The sequence below is a fragment of the Leopardus geoffroyi genome, chromosome C1 (genome assembly GCF_018350155.1).
Source record: "Leopardus geoffroyi isolate Oge1 chromosome C1, O.geoffroyi_Oge1_pat1.0, whole genome shotgun sequence".
NCBI lineage: Eukaryota > Metazoa > Chordata > Mammalia > Carnivora > Felidae > Leopardus > Leopardus geoffroyi.
In genome coordinates, this window is record NC_059328.1 from 196,513 (window position 1) to 212,367 (window position 15,855).

The 15,855-nt window shown below is 63.4% G+C and overlaps 2 protein-coding genes across 6 annotated transcripts in view; both read right to left on the bottom strand.

The window, feature by feature from the left end:
* Window positions 1–538: 538 nt before the first annotated feature.
* Window positions 539–8,246, bottom strand: RNF223 (ring finger protein 223). Of its 3 annotated transcripts, XM_045475195.1 has the most exons (5): window positions 8,133–8,246; window positions 5,759–5,830; window positions 3,306–3,670; window positions 2,181–3,038; window positions 539–1,867 (listed from the first exon to the last, which is right to left on the bottom strand). In XM_045475195.1, the coding sequence occupies exon 5, from the start codon at window positions 1,856–1,858 to the stop codon at window positions 1,091–1,093; it is 768 nt and encodes a 255-aa protein (XP_045331151.1). In that variant the 5' UTR covers window positions 1,859–1,867; window positions 2,181–3,038; window positions 3,306–3,670; window positions 5,759–5,830; window positions 8,133–8,246; the 3' UTR covers window positions 539–1,090. The 3 variants fall into 3 exon arrangements, with proteins under 3 accessions (XP_045331151.1, XP_045331150.1, XP_045331152.1); XM_045475194.1 differs by lacking the exon at window positions 2,181–3,038; XM_045475196.1 differs by lacking the exon at window positions 2,181–3,038 and having other exon boundaries at window positions 3,306–3,420; window positions 8,133–8,153.
* Window positions 7,234–15,855, bottom strand: part of CC1H1orf159 (chromosome C1 C1orf159 homolog) — a 32,093-nt gene continuing 23,471 nt past the window's right edge. Inside the window, exons 5-10 of one of the 3 annotated variants that reach the window (XM_045475192.1) lie at window positions 13,298–13,480; window positions 12,921–12,986; window positions 11,331–11,465; window positions 9,969–9,994; window positions 9,841–9,871; window positions 7,234–8,371 (exon numbers count right to left, since the gene is read on the bottom strand). In XM_045475192.1, the coding sequence (XP_045331148.1) occupies window positions 8,274–8,371; window positions 9,841–9,871; window positions 9,969–9,994; window positions 11,331–11,465; window positions 12,921–12,986; window positions 13,298–13,480 (539 nt within the window). In that variant the 3' untranslated portion in view covers window positions 7,234–8,273. Of the gene's footprint in view, window positions 8,372–8,993; window positions 9,116–9,840; window positions 9,995–11,330; window positions 11,466–12,920; window positions 12,987–13,297; window positions 13,481–15,855 lie in introns of those variants that run through there. The other 2 variants (XM_045475193.1, XM_045475191.1) reach the window with 2 other exon arrangements.

Sequence of the window (15,855 nt, forward strand, 5' to 3'; positions counted from 1 at the left end):
GGCCGACAGCAGGAGCGGATCCGGGCGGCCTCCCGCCCATCCCTCCAGCCGCCGCACCTTGCGGCTTCACCAGCCAGGCCGGGCCCGGGGCGGATCTGTGAGAGATCTTCAGGGATACACTGGTGGTCACTTCTGCTTCTGTACACCCTTAGGCCTCGGTTCCCAGGAGCTCAGTCCTGGGGTTCTACGACTTCTTGGGGTGCCACCTGCTGTGTCCACAGTGGGGGGCTCTGAACCACGCCAGGGCCCCGCCCCACTCTGGCCCAGCTACTCCAGCCCCTCCCCATCTTCCCGGGGGAGCCTCAAAGTTCTAGGGGAAGGGCAGGACTGCTCCAACCCATCCACAGCCCAGGGAACAGGAGTTGGACGCCCTAGAACCTGGGGTCTGTCTGCCCTGGGGGCTGCTGGGAGTTCAATCCGGTGGGGGTTTCCGCTTGCCTTAAAGCTCTCTGAGGCAGGGGCAGACCTGGCTCTTCTGGGAGGGAGAGGCTCGGTGGTGCAGGGAGGAGGGCTTACAGGGTGAGGACCCCTTACCAAATGTGGATACAAAATAATTTATTTAAAAATGTACAGTTTAGGAGAGGGGGGTGGGCACCGGGGGACCCGGCCTCTTGCTGCTGCCCTCTGTCCCCCTGGTCGCCACCCCCATCCTGCCCACCCCACTTCCCGCACGATGGAAGGGGCCAGCCCTGCCTGGGGAAGGGGCCATGGGTGAAATGTGAAAATAAAGATGGCGAGTCCCCTCCCTTCTCAGCCAAGGGCTCCCACTGCAGGTGGTTCACAGCGTAGAGGGAGGGACCTGACCAAGGCCGTCTCTCCTGGGCCCGGGTCTCCATCTGCACCCTGGCAAAGAGGAAGGTGGGCTCTGGGATCCGTGGGAGCCTGTGATTCTTGGAGGCTTCAGGGACCCCTTTATTCATGCCGTCGGGACCCAGCACCACAGAGTGCAAGGAAGGTGAGTCGAATGGGAAATGGGGTCCTCAGAGATGTTGGGGCTCCTCCAGGGGACCGACTCCCAAGAGCTGCTGCACCTGTGACCCAGCGGGGGGCAAGGGACCCACGCGGGCAGCTGGGGCAGGGGCGGCTGACCCTAGTTGTCAGCCAGGGGCCCAGAAGAGAAAGCGGTGGCCGTGGCCGTGGCCGTGGCCGCGGCCGCGGAGGGCTGAGGAAGGCAGTGCAAGTTCCCAGTCTTGAGCGCGCACTGCACGGGCCAGAGCACCACACAGGAGAGCACCAGCAGCAGGGCTGTGACCAGCGCCACCCGCCTCCAGTTCCTGCAGCGGGCCCAGCAGCGGGCCCGGCGGCCCCGGTGGCGCGCGGGGTCTGGAGTGGGCGTGGGTGCGGCGGGCTGGGCAGGCTTGCTCAGGCCCACGTCCACACACACGAAGCCAGGCTCGGGAAGGCCCGGCGCGGAGGGCGGTGGGCGGCAGCACAGCTTCGTGCCCTCCAGCCACACGGGCTCCTCCCGCCGCAGGTGAGCCGGCATCCTGGCCTGCAGCTGGCGGCTGGTGCGCAGCGCGGGGGCCCCGGCGGCAGGCACAGCCGTAGGCTGCCGGCAGAACGGGCAGGGCACGGCCTCGCTGCCGGCCTGGCCGGTTGGCCGGGCGGCCGCCAGCCGTGCCAGGCACTCCAGGCAGAAGACGTGTGTGCAGGAGAGCTCCTTCGGCGTCTTGAAGAGGTTGTCGTAGCCCGAGAAGCAGATGGAGCATTCCAGCGGGGAGGCCGCCTTCTCTGAGCTCGGGGTGCTGGGGGACCTGGGGCTGCTGGCTGAGCTGGGGGACCCGGGCACCGTGGCTGCAGGGCTGGTCCGACCAGGGGCCAGCATGGCCGTAGGCCACGCCTGCTGGCCTGACGACATGCCTCCGAGCTGTGGGACGAACGGAGTGCGCTGTGAGTGACCACAGGCTGCCCCTTCCCTGCACAGTCTGCTGTCTCTCTCACCCACACCGGCCCCAGAGATCTCTGCTAGGCCCACTCTAGAAAGGCCCCATACCCAAGTCAAGGTCTTTCTGTTCAAGTTGTAATCCTGCCCTCCCCCACATGCCGAGTCAGGGGTGAGCATCTGCGGGTGGGGGTGCTCCAGGTCTGACCGGCCCACGGATGGCCTGGCCACGGAGTCCGTGCGCGCAAGGGCATCGTGCTGACTGCTTAGCGGACGCCACCTACGGGGCCTGTCCTACCTGGCTGTGCCATCTGGGCAGAAAAAAAGTCGATGACAATGGCCCACAATCGTTACTATTGACATCTGGGCTCTGCCACAGTGGGCCCAAGTCACGTGACACAAGAGCCACGGCATAAAAAAGGCACCTTAGAGGGTGGAGTGACTCAGCCAGGGTCACCTGGTCAAGAGGTCGGCAGGGCCTGGGCTCTCACTGGAAGAGTGTGACGCTGCGTCAGACGAAATGGGTTTGAACGTGGATCCCGACACGGGGATCTGATTTGTTGGTACACATCCAGTTTTCGGGTAGGTGCGTGAGGGCAGGGTGCCAGGCCCAACTGGGTGAGAGTCCGGACTCGGTCTAGGCTCCAGGATGAGCTGGCAGGCTGGGGGAAGTCAAACAGGGCCAGCCGCACAGGGGTGGGGGCCGGCGTCCTAAGGATGGTTCGTTTCCCAGCCTTGCCCGAACCGGTAGGGCCAGCATGTCCGGCTGGTGACGAGGGCTTTCTGCTGGCCCTCGGGGCCTGGAGATGCACCTCAGCCCGGGAGCCAGAGGTGGAGGAGCCCCAGCCATCCTCCAGGATAACCCGGCCCCCTGCAGGGTCCCGTAGGCACACAGCCGCCACCCTCCTGACCCTCCTGACTCCCATTCCCACAGCAGACCGGGCCTCTGTTCACCGGGGAGGACTCGGGTGACCTGCCTGCTGCCCAGGGCCCTGCCTGGAGGAGGGAAGGCAAGGAGGACAGCGGACAGACCCTATGGAGCTCAGAAGGAATCCCCCCCGCCCCCAGACGTGACCCCTGGCCCTGGCTTGCTGGTTCATCCAGGTGGACCAGCGGAATGACTCTGTGGTGATGTGTCCTGAAGGTTTGGGTGTTGCTGCATGATGACCGTGACCACCGTGAATCATGGTGAGGTCACCGTGATGTCACGAGTGCTCCCAGCATTGCAACATGAAATGTCACCACATTTTGGGGACGGCAGCAGCCTCGGCATGGTCTGGGAGGGGACCGCGGGCTAACCTCTTCCAGGCCAGCGTGCCCCCACGTGATCAGTTCCCTGGCACTGAGGTCCCGGCCCTCCTCAGAGGCACCCCACCCTGAGCCTGTACCAGTGAGGGGTGAGTGCCAGCCGAGCTGGCCTTACCTGGTGGCCGGGGTTCAGCAAGGGCTGGGCATGATCCTCTTGGCTGGGCCACGGCCAGGCCCTGAGCCCTCCTGCCCAGCAGGGCCGGCCCGTGCTCCACCTGGCAGGCGTCCCCCTACGGAAGAGGCTGCCGGCAGCTGTCCTGGTGGCACCGGTCTGGCAAGCGTGCCCTCTTCTCTATCCCAGGCAGGTGGGGCTCGGGGGAGCGTGTGTGCCCTTCCAGATGCAGAGCACCGTCTGAGCAGGTGTGAGTTCTCTGGGTGTGGACTCCTGGCAGGTGTATTTATACACTCGAGGTCATGCAGGCCAGGGGCGTGGCCTGGGGCCTCCGGGATTGGCTGGCCTCCTGTCCTCACCCTGGCAGGCTGGGCAGCGGCGGGCAGGAAGTCAGAGGCGAGAGATCAGAGTCTGGGGTGAGGCTGGCGGTCGGCGTAGGCCTCCATGGTCGGGCCGGATGCCTGGGTAAAACCTCCCCCCGCAGCAGGCCCTGGGATATTGGAGGAGCCGGTCCAGAAACCGATCCACTCACTGACCCTGTTTAAGGCCCTGGTGCACCTGAGCTACTAGGTGGGCCTCCCAGGAGGGCCTCTCCGAGGAGCCCCCCACCCCCAAGCTCAGCCTCGCTCGTCACCCCCCACCTCATCCACACTGCCCACTGACATGCGTGTGCCACCCCAACGTACACACCCACGAGGGAACTTCCTGCTCTGGGTCCAGGGAGTGGGGCGAGAGGTCAGGGCTGGGCACCCCCGGGGTGGAGTCAGGGCAAGGACAAGTGAGGGATCAGACTGGCCATAGGACTTGTTTTGGGTGAGTGTCTGCTGGGGACACCCTCAGTGACACACAAGGGCACAAGGAAGCCCGGACACAGCCAGGAGGCCTGGAGATCTTCCTGGGGGGAGGGGTAATGGCTTCAGCCAGTGTGGGGTCCTCGCAGACCCCAGGGCCAGCCTATGCAAAGGCCTGGGGCTAAGGCAGGGGGGCTGAATGGAGGGCCTGGGGGCCTGGGGGCCTGGGTGGAGGACGTGGGGGGCTGAGGCCCAGCCAGTGGTATGGCTTGTGCCCCTCACAGCCATGTCGCACCTGCTCTGACAGTGGGAAACCAGAGACCCCGCTCATTCACAGAGGTGTGCTGGCTGGCCAGGGGAGGGGGAGCTCAGCCAGGGGGTAGGGACCCAGAGAGGGGGTGGAAATTCAGAGGGCTGGGGGCTCAATGTGGGGAGCTACTGTGTGGGCCTGGCCCAGCGTCTGCGTGACAGGGTGCTGGTTCCCAAGGGGACCGTGACTCAGGGCCACATGCTGCCTCCAGGAAGTGCCCTCTGTCTCTCTGCTCTGAGAACACCCTCCTGAGGGCTTCTGGGAATATTCAAGCTCTGAGATCACTTGAGCTCCTCAGTGGACAAGTCAGTGCCCAGAGGCAAAGGGAAGGCCCGAGGAATGTGCCATCTGGGGCGGTGGCCAGGCCTGACTGCACGGGAGCAGGGTCCAGACCCTGGCACCGGGATCTCGGCAGCTCACGACCTGGCTGACCCAGCTGGTACCCACACCCCTGCTCATACTCCACCCGGCGATGGGCAGCTGTGCTGCGTGGATGCGGGGCCACACGCGCTCTCTGTGTGAGGGGGTATATGTGTGCCAACGGGCCAACCTGGCTGTGTTTGAGCACAAATGTGTCCCTCGGCTGCAGGTGCACACACACACACACACACGTGCAGGGAGCATGGCTTTCAGTGTGTGACCCCACAGGCCTGGGACTCGCTGTGCTGAGGAGAAGACAAGGTCCCTAATGAGCACCTCACCCCTGTCCATCTGTGGCTTTTGAGATGTGGGGGTCCCCAGACACCTAGGAGCTCTGGGCTGGACACAGACGTTGTCCTTGGCCAGATGAGCAGGGAGGACTGTACCCCAAGGGCCGCCTCGGCTATGGGCCCGCCCCCCCAGGACTGGGACAGAACAGGCTTCAAACCCCAAGTGCTGTCAAGGACACACACAATGGCCGCTGCACGAAGAGGCCCTTCAGGGCTCATCTGGGGCCCAGGTGGCCCGGGGGTGTGAGGGCCGAGCCCCCAACCCTACCTGCCCAGTGCTGGCTGATCTGTCAACTGCTCTGCTGCCCCATCCCTACCAGCCGGGGACAGTGATACGGGAGAGACTCTGGGACACATCCGGGCTGCGGTTCCCACATGGGCAGAGAACGGGCCCTGGGCTCTGGCTGGGCTCAGCACTGCCCTGGGGGCATGAGGAAACCCTGCCAGGATGTCCGGTGGACTCAGCCCGTCCTGTCCCTCTCATGCCCGGCATGGAGAACCGGGTCCCCTCAGGTCAGTCGGCCAGCCCTCCCCCATCATGCTGCGGCCACCTCCTTCTGGGGCCTTGTGCCCGGGCTCCTGGCCGGGACCCCTGCACTCACGTTACCTCCTTGCGCCCCACCCGGTCCTGCTCTGTGCACCCACCTCCTAATGCTGCTGGAGTGCTTCCTCTTGCTGGCCTCTGACCTCTTCCGGCTTTCAGTGATTCTCCTAGTGCTGAGTGAATGAACGAACGAATGAGCCGCCAGCCATGACCCGGGGACTGCGCCAACTGCTCACCGCCCACACCATGCTCACCTCCCAGGGCGAGGGGGATCTCCAAAGCAATTGACATGGTGGGGGGCCAGGAGGTGACAGGTACGCCACCTGCCTTTGGCCTGAGCGATGACCCCATAAATCGGCCTCATTTTGGCTTCTTACACGAGAGCTGGGATCCAGGTAAGGGCTGGCTGCGGCTGGAGCTCAGGATGGACATGGGAGTGGCTGGTCAGGGCCCCACCGGGGATGCCCTGACTCTGCCAGCTAACCCGCCCCCAGCTCAGGTGCCCCCATACCCTATGGCACCCACTCACTCACAGGCTTTCTAGCCTGAATGCCCATTAGGGTCATGGAACTGGTCCAGTGACCACACTCCCCACTGGGGCCTAGAGAACAGTGGCACGCAGGCCCAGGGGTGTCCAGTGGCAGAATCTTGCCTCTGCAGCTCCTGGAAATCTGTGGTCTCAGGCTTGGGGGCGGGGGCTCAGCTGGCGTGGCTGAGGGCCACGGAGGCCAAGCCACCCAGGCCTTGAATGTCAGGGCAAGGTCATCCTGAGTGTAGGAGCCAGAGGGGTGGCAGGGTGAAATACAGACTTGTCTTTGCTGCCAGGGATGGGGCAAAGCTGGGGCTGGGGGCTGGGGGTGGGGGGAGGACTCGGAGATGTTAGAATGGCCCCAGGTTTCCAGTTTGCAGCTTAGGGTGGAGGAAATAGAGAAGGCCGCCGGAGGTGGGGTTGGGGGCATCTGTGCCCAGCCCGGGCCTTCAGGGCCTGACTGGCTGTACCTGCTGTCCTGGTTGAACATGGCTCTTCAATTCCTGTTTTGTCCCCAGATTGGCAGCAAGGGTTTGGTGCAAATGTGGGAACGGGGACGAGCGAGTGTCTTCACACGTCTGCCTCCCTCCCCACAAGGATCCACAGGATGGGACACCGCCCCCCCGCCCCCCCGACCTCGGGGGCCACAGAAACCAAGGGAGTCTGGACGGTCCTGCACGTTCTCCCCTGGCTCTCAGTCCCAGCCTCCCAGCCTCTGATCGGCACAGATGGGCAGTGGAGTGTCACCTCACTTCCCCGTGGTCCCTGAAGCTGGGGGGGGGGGGACCCTGAGCCTGGTCTCCCCACCTCCTTCTGGGTCCCCTTCTCCTCACACCAAGAGGACAGAGGAAAGAACAACAGTGCCCACAGGGACAGGTCACCATTCCTGGAGAAGTGAAGGAGTCCACATCAGCCTGGCTGGGGGCCCGCCGTGGGGGACTTGGCTTTCTCGGTGCCCCTAGGTCTCCCCCACGGTGGGGCGGGGGGGGCCAGGCCACAGCGGGGCCTCACCCTTACTGAGGAACAGAGGACCCTTGGCGCAGTGAGGATGGGGAAAGCCCTGAATAGTTTATTGACACTGATTTTGAGCTGCTGCGCCCCGCTCAGTGCTGGGCCCGTCACGGGTTCAAGTCTCGAACGAGCTCGTACCCATAAACTGTAGACGCGTGGGCCACGTGTCACGGTGCAGAAGGGCACAGCAGCTGAGCACACAGGCCCTGCCTCGGGACCCTGGGATGTGGACCAGGTGCTGGAGGAGCCATCATTCTCGACTGAGAATCTGGGAAGGACAGGGCCGAGCCCGGTGCGTGGGAGGTAGCCACAATCGCTCCTTTCTCCTCGGGAACCCCTTTCTGTGTGCAAGCAGCCAGGGACAGCACGGCCCGCCACAGGTCCATCCAGACCAGGCTACCCAGGCAGCAGTCACAGGTAAATGTGACCCTGGGTGGACACGTCCCTGCAGCACGCGGGCCCCGTGTGGGGAGCAGGTGATGAGCGGGCGACAGAGCGGACAGCAGGGCCCCTCCGCCTTTGCTGCTTCAAACTGACAGAAGTCAGTAGCAAACCAAGAAACTCGCCTCTGCAGCTCCTGGAAATCTGTGGTTTGGGGGCTCGGGGTGAGGGGGCGGGGCTCTTGGCTACAGGACGGCCCTGTAGGCGCCTCAGCCTTGGAGGGGCCAGTTCTCATGCCCCACCTCCCCTGGTCCGGACACCGTCCGGGCGGGGAGGCCGGGAGGCCGACTGGCCTGGTGGTGCGGGGGATGTCTGCCCGCTGTGGGCTCTGATAGGCGGGTTGGCCGAGCTCCCAGCTTTGCCAAGCACGGAGAAGCCCAGCAGTCCTTGTCTCTCCTGAGGGGCCCAGACCCCACACGGCCACGCTCTGGAGCCCGCCTCAGGGGCGCCTCCCCCTCCGTTACACTGAGCAGCTGTGGGGTGGGAAGAAGCACCTTCCAGCAGCTGGGCGGGTTCCAACTGAGCATCTGTCGCTGGGAGACGGTCAAGCTGAGCCAGGGGCCGTGTCCAGACCTGCCCTCTGTGTGCTGGGCTCTCTCCGAGGCGGTGTGCAGAGTTGTGGGCGGGTCCCCGGGTCAGACGTTGCTGACCCGGGCCTCCACCGAGGAGATGGCAGTGGGGCCTGTGTCCCTGTCCAAAGGCCGCTCCCGTCTGACATAGCGCGGCTTCCGCACTGAAACAGGGTCAGAAACGGGCAGGGTCAGAGGAGGGCCTGGGACAGGAGGAATGGCCCCCGGTGTCGGCTCTCAGCACGGCTCACAGGAGTGGGGTGTGGCCGCAGCCGAGGGGGAGGGAATCCCACTGAGCTCCAGCTTGTGAGCGGAGTGGCCGCAGCTGAGGGGAGACTCTGTGACGAACGCTCCGCTCATTCGGGACACTCGGTGCCCCTGCACCCCGAGCACCTTGGCCTGGACGAGCACCTTGCTCTCCCAAAACACAGAGGCCAACAGGTCCCATGAGGCACAATAGGACTGGATGGTGTCCCCCCAAATGTGTCCACGTCCGGAGCCCCAGAACCTGCAGATGTGACCTTACTTGGAAAAAGGGTATTTGCAGATGTGATTGAGGGTCTTGAGATGAGATCCTCCTGGATTATCTGGTGGGCCCTAAATCCGATGGCCAGCGTCCTCACAAGAGGGAGGCAGAGAGAGGAGACCCAGGAGAAGTCACGTGAAGTTGGGGGACAGAGGCTGGAGTGGTGTGGCCTGGAGCCACCAGAGGCCGGAGGAGGCAGGACGGACCCTCCCCTGGAGACTCGGGAAGGAGAGCCCCCGCCCCCCACCTCGATTTCTGACCTCTGGCCTCCTGAGCTGGGACGGAGTGCATTTCTGTTGCTTCAAGGCCCGCAGTTGCAGTTCGCGGGCATTTGTTATGACGGCCCCGGGGTGCTAATGCAAGGAACTTACATTCAAGATGCCTGTAGGTGGCACTGCTTTAGAGACATCAGACAAGCGTTGTGTGGGGCAGGGAGGAGCTAGCCTTGACCAAGTAACTCCTTTGTGCCCAAAGAAGAGGGACACCCACCCTGTCCCCACTCCAGACTTGTGCACAGAGGTAAGAACGAGACTGGGAAGGCCAGGAGACTTGCCGCATGGCCTGTGGCTGTGTGACCGTGGGCCAGTCACTTAACCTCTCTGTGGTCATGGCGCCATCTATAACAGGGTTCATATGTGTACCTACTCCCGGAATCATCCAAGGTGGGGCACACCTGACCCAGTAAAACTGAAGTGCCAGCCACCCGGAGGGGCCAGCCTGCTCCCTGCACCTACGGCCCAGCTAGAGCTGGGACTTGGGGAGGGCCAAGCAAAGGCTTCCGGGGATGGCCCCAGACCCTCTGCTGGGTATTCTCCTTCTCTCCCGACAGACTCAGCAGGTCAAGAACGAAAGGAAAAGGCACGGGAGCTGCAGTTGACCATAGGGGAACCCGGTGTCCCGTGGCTGACGACGGGGGAACCCGGTGTCCCGTGGTTGACGACGGGGGAACCCGGTGTCCCGTGGCTGACGATGGGAGAACCTGGTGTCCCGAGAACTACAGGGCCAGGTGCCTGCAGAGCCCAGTCCTGCAGTGGTCCCTGAAGGGCGGCTGATCCCAAGGGAGGGACAATTTTGAAATCTTTCACCCTGAGATGAGGACTGACGTACCTGAGGACTGTGGCGGGGGAATCATAGCAGCCTTGAAAAGGAGAAAAGGCACAGTGAGAAGTGCAGGTGGCCCCCAGCACAGAGGCCCACGACACGGGGGCACTCAGCCCATCCTTCTGGTTACTTACAGCTTCGCCAGGCTGCAGGGCAGGGGCTGCGGGCAAACGCAGGCGTCACCTGGAGGCCACATAGCTGCCTCGCCCGGGGCGGGGGTCCCTCGCCTAGGGAGGGGGTCCCCAGGGCCTGCAGAGGCTCTTTCCCCGCTCCAGGCTCAGCCCAGCCCCACCTGCACACACCTGCCCAGCAGTGCCCTCAGCCTAGCAGTGGTCTGTCCGGCCACACTTCCCAGATGCACTTGGGGAGACGGGCCCCCAAGCACCCCAGGGAGAGCCGCCCTCCCAGGCCCTCTTGGCGGAGCCACAAGCCAGCCCTCAGCAGGCACATTCCTCTTGGTCTCCAGCACCGTCAGAGAGACAGAGAAGGCTCTACCCTTGCCTGCATTTCCAGGTGAGGCCCAGGGCTGAGGGCCCGCCTCAAGAGACCACCACAGTGCCCACTTCTCACCTCCGTTGGGTAGGCCGCTATGCACCCCTGCGCTCTTGGTGGGCACCTAGGCTGCCCAGGAGCAGCTCTGGGGGCGGTAGGGAGGAGGCTCGGAGTGGGAGTGCCCCGGCCACTGCACTGACACACCAGGACCTCCGTGGCCACTGCAGCGGAGCAGCCTCCCACGGCGGACTCGGAGTGCCCATCCTGACTGGTGTGGGGGCCCGGCCCCTGACTCTCAGGACCTTCGAGCTACAACAGCCCCTCGGAGGCCCCCAGCATCGGCCATCAGTAGGCGGACAGGGTCTCACTGAGGCCAGGTAAGGAAGCTCTAGCTAATCACCCCCAGCACTGTCCACTGTAGGATCAGATCCGTCGGCCAGACCATCTGCCTGGCACACCCGAGGGCACGGCAGGAGTGACACCCATATCTTCGGGAGGGAGGCGGGTCTGCGATCCAGTCCGGGGTAAGCTGGAGTGGCATGGGGCCCCACTGTCCCTGCACCAGCCTGCCTGTCCCCCCCAGTCCCAGGGAGGCAGGACGGGGAGAGGAGACAGCTGGCTGGAGGAGCTGCAGGCAGGTGGCCCCCTCGACCAGGGATGTCACCCCCTCCCCACACCCCTCCCACCCCGCATCAGCGACCCCGCTGTGATGCCCTGAGGTGGCGTCTCGCCAACACCTCCACCCTGAGAGTCCCACAGAATCCACACGGGAGCCTCCCTAGGAAGTGGCTGCCCCTCTTACTCTCAGACACAAGAACCACGTGACAAGCCAGTCCCCTTCCTGTCGTTCGAGGAGTCTTCGTTGCTGGGCACCCTGGATCTCGCCACCCCGGCCCCCACTTCTCCGTGCCCCCCAGGCAGTACCCGTGGCTCTGTGCGGGCGTGGGCACTGGGCAGGACCCTCTGGCTCAGCAGGGTGTTGCCACGGTGGCAGGAGGAAATACCTTTGTTTCTCCCGTAGAAGACCTTGGGGAGTTTACTGGTTCGCTTCAGATAGAAGAACCCAGCCACGGAGAGGATGAGGCCAGAGCTGATGAAGAATGTCCCCAGGAAGAGAGAGGCTGCCACTTGAGGGCCCCCTGTGAGCAGAGTGAGTGGCAGCCAGTGGCAAGCCTGGACAGGCCTCAGGGGACCCCCCAGACCCCTGTTCCTGAACACACCTGGGCTGTGGGGCTGAGGTGCTCAGCCTCCCTCGGCCTCAGGCTTCTCACGGGGGGGTGGGATATGGAGAGGGCTGAGGATTCCAGCCCCCGAGAACAGCAGGCCCCGGGGTCCCCGTCTCCTTCCCAAAGGCTCGGCACGGACTGTGGACTCCCGTACCCCTGGCATCCAGGTCAAAGCCCTCGACTCAGAGGCAGCGGTTCCCACGACATCCTCGCCTCCTGGGGGCCGGTCAGCAGAGGGGACCCTGGGCCCACGATGCCTGCCCATCTCTACCTACACGGGTCAGCAGGACAGGCTGGCTGGGCCCGTGGGCGGGGGCTCTGGATGGCAACTGTAGGGAAAGTGCTCTCAGACTGCCTGTGGACAGGCATGAGGCGTGGCTGCGGCTACACTGGAACCTAGAAGCGGGGATGAATTCCAGCTCGTTTGGCAAGGGTGTCCCGCCCCAAACTGGCTGCAGTGAAAATGGGCCCGACAGCCAGACTCGCGGCCTTCCGCCATCAGCAGCCCCACTGCTAGGCCCGGCACGGTATCACAGGAGGCTGGGGCCGTCTGTGCTGACCCCGCCCTAAAACTCCTCCTCTGGTGGCCGACCTTGGTGGTCCAGGCCGGCACGAAGCCCCTTGCTTCTGGTCCTGAAACTTGCGCAGAAGGCCAGAGCCCTCTCAGTCCACGTACAACGTGTCCTCTGCCGAAGGCCCAGCGTCCGCAGGTCACGAGACCCCGTCACGACCTGGTCACCTCAGAAGAGGCGACCACTCCCGGGGCTGGTCCTGCTCCCCGACTGCAGTGGCCCCAGTGGCTGGGGTGCCACACCTCCGTGGCAGGACCGTGCCGTTATCTCGGACGGGACGGGACGCCCAGTGATCAGGAGCAGGCTGAGGACAGAGTGTGCAGGAGGGGGGCCTGTGTCTGGCCCTGAGGACCGGGTGGTGTGATGGGCTCTTCGGCCTGGCACGCAGTGTTTGCAGGCCACACCCCACATCCCCAGAACAGCGGAGGGAGGCAAGGGGACCTCAGTGCACCCTCCAGTCTCCAGAGCACCGCACACGCAGAGTTTCTGTGGACCGAGGGGCTGGGTGGGCCAGGACTGAGGCCACGGGTGAGGTGGCCTTCCACTGACTAGAACCTCGGGGGCACGTGTGAGTGCTGTGGCACAGGCCTCCTGCCTGTGCCCACTGACGCCAGCCCCGCTCTGCGATGGGGCAGGGTTCTCGCACATAGATCCCTCGGCCGGGCTGCAGTTCGACCCTGGCCGTAGCCGTGGCCCTGCTGAGGCCGGCGTAAGTGGTCACGGGCACTAGGAATGCCCCCTTTTCCACCGAGACCTGGTAGAAGCCCTGCTCTGGGCCGGTGAGCCAGAGACTTACCGAAATCAGGCCGCCCCGGTGTCCCCGTGCTCCTGTTCACCGGGAAGTGCGTGCCCCAGCCAGCGGCTGTGGGGAAGCAGACGTGTCAGTGTGCCGGCTCCCGGGCAGCCCAGACCCACAGGCAGGTCTGGACCACGCACGGGGACCCAGCTGAGGACACCCAGGGGACCAGAGACACAGCTCCGCGGGGAATCACGGGCCAGAAACCAGAAAGGGAGGTGGCCATGGGGACACAGCTGCCCTCGCCCCATGGCCGTCCCGCAGGGACAAGGATTTGGGCACGGAGGGGACCCGAGCGAGGGTGTTCACTCGATGGCTGGTGGTCCCGGGCGAGGTGGGCCACCCGCTGCTGTGGGAACAAGAAAGGCAGCTCCCACCCGTTCCTCCAGAACTTGGAGATGAGGCCCCTCGGCGGGAAGCAGGCCAGGCGGGCCCGGTGGGGGGTGCCGCGGGGCGGCCGGGCAGCGACGTGCGGCCTCTGCATTCGGAGCCGTGGTAGGTGCCGTTTCTGCATCGGACGCAGCTGATACTGCCGTCTTCGTTCCGGTGCCTGTAGCAGCCTGCGCAAGAGACAGTGACTCAGCTGCGAGTGACCCACGCCAGCTGTCTTCAGGGGGCTTTTCTGTATTCTGACTCTGTGAAATGAGAGTTCGTCCAAGAATGTGCGTTCTGCAGGTCTGGATGGAACGGCATACCTGCTCTCAGAAAAAGGAGCAAACTCGACGGGAGCCGCAGCGAGCTCGCTCACCCAGGGGCTCCTGCGGGCTCCTTTACCGGACGTCTCGTAAAATCCTGCGGGCGGGCGCCACACACGGCCGTGGGAGGACCACGATGGCCTGACCGCCGGCCCTCACCCTGCCCCGTCAGTGGCCCTGCCTCCAGCCCAGGGGTGACCCTTGCCCCCGTGTTGTCCCCGCCCTCCGCACCCTTCCCCGGGGAGGTCCCAGACTGATGTGCCGGCCAGCAGCCTCCCCCTCCCCCGGTGCTGGGAGCAGCCCAGCTCTCACCGGCCGGCGGTTCATGGACAGTCTGTTTTGCCAAGTAGCCAGGGCACCCCTTAAGGGCAAGAATTGTGTCTCGTGCCTTTATTTTTTCTTAACATCCCCAACATTTAGCACAGAGGCTAAGCAAACACATGCTCGATTGCAGGTACTGACCTGGGCCTCAATGCTAGCGCTGGCCGCTGGGGCAGTGTCCAGGGACAAGCCCCAGACTCAGGTGCGACGTTTAATCTACACAATGTGTCACTGTGAGATGACGCTAAGTGGATGGCAGGCCTGAAGACTGACCAGCGGTTACTCCTGTGGTACCGCGGGCAGACAGGCCCAGCACCACACCAGGAGGCCTGGGAGCATGGGGTCCCGGAACAGACCCGGTGCCAGCGAGGCCATCGTGGGAAGCACCCCTCCAACCGGCTGCAGGGTAACCGGGCAAAGCGGTGCAGGGCTGCCGGCCCCAAGGAGGCCCAGGGCTGGGCTGCTTTGTGCAGGGACAAGGTGACCCTGCCAGGACTGGTGACCAGACAAAGGAGCTAAGGTTGACTTTACGAAGCCAATGAAGCCGCTTTTGAAAAACCACAGGAGGGGTGCCTGGCAGACTCGGTCAGCGGAGCGTGTGACTCCTGATCTCAGGGTCATGGGTTCAAGCCCCACGATGGGTGTAGAGATTACTTAAAAAAAAAAAAATCCATAATGGAAGGGAAGGGGAGATAAGAGGCGAAGGGAAAAGAGGGACGGGAAGGGGAGGGGAGGGGAGGGAAGGGGAAGGAAGGAGGGAAGGAGGAAGGGAGGGAGGGAAGGACGGAGGGAGGGAGGGAGGGAGGGAGGAAGGAAGGAAGGAAAACCACCTGATACTTCCCAGCCTCACTTACAGGTGAGTAAGGAAGCTCACTTCCTGGCCAATCCAGGAAACTTAAGGGTATTTTGACCTTGAGAAGAGGGGAATTCAGGGCGCCTGGGGGGGCCCCATAGGTGAAGCATCCAACTTCTGCTCAGGTCATGATCTCACGGTTTGTGAGTTCGAGCCCCATGTCGGGCAGTGCACTCTCAGAGCCTGCTTCAGATCCTTTGTCTCCCTCTCTCCCTGTCCCTCCCTTGCTCGTACATACTCTCTCTCTCTCTCTCTCTCTCTCTCTAAAATACATAAACATAAAAAAAAGGAGAGAGGAATTCACCAACATCTATAGGTACTGCAGGTAAGGTCTGATGGCGAGTCCTTGGCTTGGCTTCCCAGCCTCGAGAGTCCAACCTAAGATTCCTTGTGAAAAGGTCCAGCAAGGCAGACTTAAAAGTCTAAATGGTGGGGCGCCTGGGTGGCGCAGTCGGTTAAGCGTCCGACTTCAGCCAGGTCACGATCTCGTGGTCTAGGAGTTCGAGCCCCGCGTCAGGCTCTGGGCTGATGGCTCAGAGCCTGGAGCCTGTTTCCGGTTCTGTGTCTCCCTCTCTCTCTGCCCCTCCCCCGTTCATGCTCTGTCTCTCTCTGTCCCAAAAATAAATAAACGTTGAAAAAAAAAAAAAAAGTCTAAATGGTTAATCACTATTCTTGCTGCACTTAGCTAGGTAATCGGGCCAAGTTTAGTGAGGCTAGACTTATTTTAAAAACAAATTCAATTCGGGGCGCCTGGGTGGCTCAGTTGGTTGAGCATCCAACTCTTGGTTTCAGCTCAGGCCATGATCTCACGGTTCGTGGGATCAAGCCCCACGATGGGCTCCGTGCTGAATGTTTATTATTTATTTGGAGCGAGAGAGAGAGCACACATGCACGAGTAGGGGGAGGGGCAGGCAGAGGGGGAGAGAGAGGGAGAACTCCAAGCAGGCACAGAGGCTGACGCAGGGCTCGATCCCACGAACCGAAGATCGTGACCTGAGCCGAAGTCAAGACTCGGATGCTTCACTGACTGAGCCGCCCAGGCGGGCAATAAACAAACATTTAAAAA

Bases quoted from the DNA above. Each gene is read 5' to 3' on its own strand.
- RNF223 (XM_045475194.1), bottom strand. From the start codon at position 1,858: ATGTCGTCAGGCCAGCAGGCGTGGCCTACGGCCATGCTGGCCCCTGGT.